This window comes from Papaver somniferum, chromosome 1 (genome assembly GCF_003573695.1).
Source record: "Papaver somniferum cultivar HN1 chromosome 1, ASM357369v1, whole genome shotgun sequence".
NCBI classification, from domain to species: domain Eukaryota; kingdom Viridiplantae; phylum Streptophyta; class Magnoliopsida; order Ranunculales; family Papaveraceae; genus Papaver; species Papaver somniferum.
In genome coordinates this window covers 58,278,732-58,284,915 of record NC_039358.1, presented here as the reverse complement: position 1 = coordinate 58,284,915, position 6,184 = coordinate 58,278,732, and the positions used below count along the sequence as shown (strand labels likewise).

At 38.7% G+C, this 6,184-nt stretch overlaps 1 protein-coding gene and 1 pseudogene across 1 annotated transcript; one reads left to right on the top strand and one right to left on the bottom strand.

Moving 5' to 3' along the window:
* The first annotated feature begins 431 nt into the window (after positions 1 to 431).
* LOC113329271 lies at positions 432 to 1,582 on the top strand (annotated as a pseudogene).
* A 1,755-nt stretch (positions 1,583 to 3,337) lies between these two features.
* LOC113288042 (3-ketoacyl-CoA synthase 4-like) lies at positions 3,338 to 5,435 on the bottom strand. Its single transcript, XM_026536984.1, has one exon. It carries the CDS (start codon positions 5,213 to 5,215, stop codon positions 3,659 to 3,661), a length of 1,557 nt encoding a protein of 518 aa, XP_026392769.1. The 5' UTR covers positions 5,216 to 5,435; the 3' UTR covers positions 3,338 to 3,658.
* Between the last annotated feature and the right edge of the window lie 749 nt (positions 5,436 to 6,184).

Sequence of the window (6,184 nt, the reverse complement as noted above, 5' to 3'; positions counted from 1 at the left end):
GATTCATAATGTTTTAATCACCCATCACCCAAACGGAAAGGTAAAAACTAAATGCTGAAGCATTGTAGAGAGCTAATTATTTGGAGCATTAGTTAATCGAGGAGATTCTGTTAATTTTAAGTTAGAACAAAATGTTACTCTTTTTCATATAAGGTGCAAAAAAAGCAGAAAAATGTATGTCTGGTAGAAATTTGATGGCGATAATTCATATAAAGCTTGAGGCAGCGGCAGTGGTCGATGGTTCTTCTTACAAGTGATGGCGAGGGTTTAACGCGTAAGGGACATGATTGGAAAGATTTGGAGAAATGCACACGCTTATATGGTACATGCGGTCAAGGGTCATTTTTGACTGAACTTTGAGTTTAAGGGGTAAGTCGCTAGTATTAACAACTTAGGGGGAAAGTTACTTTACTAATTCGTTTAGGGGGAAAACTCAAAAACCTCTAGAATTTATATATTCTCTATAATCATGTCGTGTTCTGCTTTCATAAAAAGTTATGATGAATTGCCCCGCCCAGTATGGCATGCTCCTTGGAAGAAATATAGTCATAAGTGGCAATCTTGGTTGGGTAAGATCTATTGCGTTTGATCCTAGCAATTCCTGGTTTTGCACTGGATCTGCAGACTGTACAATCAAGCTATTTGATGTAGCATCTGGAAGGCAAAAGCTTACATTGACAGGACATACCTGGCAGGTGCGTGGACTTGCTGTGAGCAAACAACACCCCTACATGTTTTCTGCTGGTGATGACAAACAAGTAAAATGTTGGGACCTTGAACAGAACAAGGTCATCCGATCATACCATGGCCATCTAACTGGTGTTTACTGTCTAGCTCTACATCCAACTATCGACATTTTACTTACTGGAGGGCGTGATTCTGTCTGCCGAGTTTGGGATATCCGTACTGACAAGCAGATCTATGCTCTCTCTGGACATGTCGATACAGTTTGTTCAGTTCTTAGTCGGCCAACGGATCCGCAAGTTATAACTGGATCACACGACACCACCATCAAGTTTTGGGATCTTCGAAATGGCGGAAAGACAATGGGAACACTTACTCACCATAAGAAATCTGTTAGAGCAATGACGATGCACCCAGCGGAAAATAGTTTTGTGTCTGCAGGTGCAGACAACATAAAGAAATTTAGACTTCCTGGAGGAGAGTTTTGCCAAAATATGCTTTCTCAACAGAATGCAATTGTAAATGCAGTGGCTGTCAATGAGGAGGGCGTGATGGCTACCGGAGGTGATGATGGAAGCTTGTGGTTCTGGGACTGGCAGAGTGGACATAACTTTCAGAAATCTCAAACGACTGTGCAGCCTGGTTCATTGGAGAGTGAAGCTGGAATATATGCCCTCTCTTATGACATAACTGGCTCAAGACTCGTTACCTGTGAGGCTGACAAAAAGATGAACTTGCCACTCCTGAAACTCATCCCCTCGACTACAAACCACCTAAAGATGTTAGACGTTTCTAATGAGGCTCAGTATAAATTGATGGCTGGTCCTTTCTCTTATTCCTTCTTGTGTTGCTTCACTAGTTACTAGTGACAGCATTTCCCCTTTGTTATTTAGTCTTTTTGTCTTGCAAAAAACAATAAAAAAATGTCAGACATTCATCACTTAGGGATGGAAAATGGCAACAGAATGTAAACCTTGAAATAAAGAACAATGAAAACCGATGAACAATTGTCTGCACAAGTTAAGCACGTTAAGCACATACTGTTATTGGTAATCACCAACCCTTCACTGCCTACTAGTGAGTGATCAATAGTAATATAGGATGTCTATACGCCCTTTATACTTCTGTAATCCAGGCATGCTAATTCATACTTCCATCCTAATAACTTTTTGCAGACAGAACAAGATATAAAGGCAATATTGCTTCGCTTTTGGGACCAACAAGTATGTTCATGGCATGGTGAAATTTTTTTAGCTCGTCTTCCTAGCCTTAGCATACAAAACACAAGTGAACCATATAAATAGATACAAATGCATCATATTGTTGCAGTCTAAGAACTTCTGAAGGCTATCTATCAAACTCTCTAGTGAATAATGCCAGAGTTGTCAGTATTAACTAAATCCAGATGCTCTGATCTGACACCTTCATCCTTATGGTCATGAACAATAGTAACACTGTCCCTATAAATGTTTTCTGCAAGAAAGCGACTCTTTAAGGTCCACAAACTTAACATTTGGCAGTGTAAAAGACGCACATCTCGTGCTGCAAATCATTGAACCTTCAGCGACAACCTAGAAAATAAGTATGAAAAGATGGTGTGTGGATGGATTACCATACCTGCTTGACAATAATGCCCATACAGATAGATGTCAGACATGTACTTTCACTAATAGTCAGGAGATAGCGGCATGTAATTTCACTAATTGTCCATACAGATTGTGTGCAGAACTGGTTCCAGGTGAGATTTTAAAGATTTAGCAGGGGTGTGTCCATCATTATTTAGAGGTAAAATGTTTCTCAGGTTCTCTCAGTGTTTAAAGACTCAGATGTAGCTGTACTACCAGCCGTTCTCTCCTACACATCCAAGATCAGACATGGTGGCATTGTTGATTAACCAATTACACCAGAAATTCAAGAACAGACGCGAAGCCGTTGTAGGTTCACCAATTACATGCGAGGCTTATAAACATGTTTCCAGAATCATATTGAAGCACCTATTCTCCATATCCAAATTGTGACCCACAAAATTTTCAACCATACTGTTGGCAATAATACTAGTTTGTTCTTTTCTTCCAACTTAGCGTCAGTTGCCTGCCGGAATGGGTTACACAAAAGTAATTCTAAACTGAGGGTTCAGGCTTTACAGCTTGCAAAATCTCCAAACCATTGTTTTACTTTTACTAAAAGTGGAGGTGAGAAGAAACACAATCTCATTCATTGAAAATATCATAACAAAAACAAAATCTTGGACATCTAGCTGGGTGTTTAATCAGCCTAGATGATGAGAGGTTCGAAGACTATCAGAACGGCAACTGAAGTAAAGGGTCCATTTATTTCCACACACTAAACCAATTCATTCACAGGAAGCAGACTAGGTGAGAATCCTCCAGGAGATACTAGGAATTGCTAAACGATATGAGAGAAAGACTGTTTAGGATGCTCAACACCAACAGGTCTTGACTGTTGCTCACAGTCAAGAGAATTGAATTTCTACCTGCATCTCTATATAAATCCTGACAAAATAATAGTATACAAACACTTCCTGTTAAAAAAAAAAAATCCACCTGGGAGTGTAAGGGTGAAGAAATTATAATGAAAAAGTAGGGTGAAGAAATTATAATGAAAAAGAACAGAGATTGCCGGGATTGAAACAGAGAGAAACACATATCAGCATGTTTAGAATCATTTATCCATTAAGAATTGGTATGAAGAAATGAACTCTTCACAATACTACAACCATAGTTGTATGCAAGCTATAGACTTCCTAAAGCAATACAATACAAGAACAGCATCCAAGAACCCATGCCACTTTGAGCAACACTACCAAATATAACAGGAATAGACTCAGACCATGACTTTATGATCAAATAACAAAGAAGAGACACATCATGAATAAAAGTACAGAGACCACACAATTGGGTGGAACATTTGGCTAGCAACTTTTCCTAGATGAGATCTAACAAGAGAACACTTTTTAACTAAAGGCTATTTGCACAGGGTACCTGTCGACGCAATCTTCCCAGGGACCTTTAGGAGATTGCTTTACATTCCGGAGAGCCTCCCACACTGCGCTGTTACACTTGAAACCACTCCCAAAAGCAATCTGCCAGACTCGGTTCCCCTTCCTCATCCTTCCTTTGGCTTCAATGTAAGCCAATTCATACCAGATGGAACTCGAAGAGGTGTTCCCAAACCGGTGAAGGGTCATTCTAGAAGCCTCCACATGTAAAGGAAGCAATTGCAGGTTCTTCTCCAATTCATCAATAACGGCTCTTCCACCGGCATGTATGCAGAAGTGATCAAATGCAAGCTTGAAATCAGGAATATAAGGCTTGACCTTATCATTGAAAAGCTTTTTCATGACCAAAGTTGAGAAAAACAGAAGCTGTTCGCTGATTGGGAGAACGAGAGGACCCAAAGTTGTAATGTTTGTCTTAAGAGCCCCACCAGCAATAGCCATGAGATCCTTTGAGAGAGACACACCAACTTTACCAGCATCATCCTGTTCTTGATAAACACAGTTAAAGGCCTTACCGTCCGATCCTCTGTGGGTTCTAACAACGTGAACAAGCTTGTACTTTGCGCGTCTCTTGTCAACGGATTTGTTGGAAAGCAGAACGGCAGAGCAACCCATCCGAAACAAACAATTGGGTATAAGCATAGATTTCTTATTCCCAAAGTACCAATTCTGAGTAATGTTTTCAGTACTGACAACAACAGCATAAGTGTTTCTATGAACTTGAAGCATATCTCTTGCAAGATCAATAGCAATTACTCCAGCACTACACCCCATTCCTCCCAAATTAAAACTCCTAATATTCCCCCTCAACTTATACTTATTAACAATCATGGCCGAAAGCGAAGGAGTAGGATTAAACAAACTACAATTCACAACAAGAACTCCAATATCTTTTGGTTTAATACCTGTATTCTTGAAAAGAGAATCCAAAGCACCAAACATCACCTGCTCAGCTTCTTCTCTTGCAGCAGCCATGGATGGTTTAGGAGGAATTGAATGCATAGCTTCAGGTAAATAAGTCTCTTCCCCAAGCCCAGCCCTTTCCAAAATCTTCCTTTGAAATTCAAGTGAAGATTCATCAAAATCACCAGTAAGTCTGGAATGCTCCATAAATTGCTGATATTTCACCTGGAGATGCTCCGGAGGACGATAACAAGAGTAATCAACTAAGTAAATTGGTCTTGGTCGAGTCATGATATAAACAGTAGACCCAAAAACAAGAACTGCAGAACATGTAATGACACTGACGAGATTGTATTGAAGATGAACCCATAACTGATGAACATCTTCAGGGTTCATCTGTGATGCTTCAATTAAACTTATAAAGATAAGTGGTATTAAACATAAAGTTAATAAATGAGTCATCAAATAATGATACCCTAATTTCACATACTTCAAATTCACACTCTGTAAGAAATCTGGTAATGGTAATCTCCTCCTCTCTTGAATTTGTATCCCTCCACCACCACCACCACCATTATCAATTTGGGTTTCTCCTCCTCCTCCCACCATTTTTGATTATTCAAAAAAAAAAAAAAAAAAAAAAAAAATCTGAAGAAGATTAGAAACAAACAGAGACAGAGAAAGAGATCTGATCTGATCACAGACTTCTCTCCCTCAATAGAGTCAACCAGGAGGAGAAAGATGATGAAGAACACAAGAATAGAGGGAGAATTGGGAAAATGATTTTTTTTTTGTTTAGTATTTTCTCATCTGTGGTGAAGAATTTGGAATCGTTGGATACTTATTGATTTCATTCCTGCAGCCCCTTTATATAGAGGGAGGTTAGTAATGGCTTGTGTGGCAGTCTATGAACAAAACAACTGTTACTCACTGTTAAGGTTTTTTTTTTTTTTTTTTTTTGTGTGGCAGTGGACTTAAAATGATTGGATGAAATCGGACGTACATAATTAAGTTTTGATTAAGGAGGTTTAAGAAGAAATAATGACATTACATTTGAGGGAAGATAATTGAGATGATGGAAGGGGTGGTTTAGTTTAGGGTTAGAGACAATTTGACTGTAAAGTGCAAAAATAACAGAAGAGGACAGATGATGATAATGTTGGGGTCTCTCATGTTTTGTTTTTTACATATTTATAGATACACGTGAACAGCTATACAATAGAATAACAATAGCTGGTACTCAGGTTTATGTCTATGATACATATTATTGGAATGGAACTAGGATGTTCTTTTCTTTTTTTTTTCTTTTCAATTTTGATTAGCCATCCTACTGCCCGTTCATATGTCTAAATGTTTACGTGTGCGATTCGCTGATCTCCTACTTAAGAATCAGGTTTTTGGCCAATTGAACTAACCCCTGATGGTTAAATAATCTCTCCAAATTACATGACTATTTCTATGGTTTTTAAGAACTCTCGATACTCTTAAGAAAATTTTCGACAGTCGTATAAAAACTATCTGCAACTTTTGGTGGGGATACAATAGAGATACCAGGAAAATCCATTTTATCAAGTGGAG

What these genes read in the sequence shown, in the direction of transcription:
- LOC113288042 (XM_026536984.1), bottom strand. Translation starts at nt 5,215, where the DNA reads ATGGTGGGAGGAGGAGGAGAAACCCAAATTGATAATGGTGGTGGTGGT.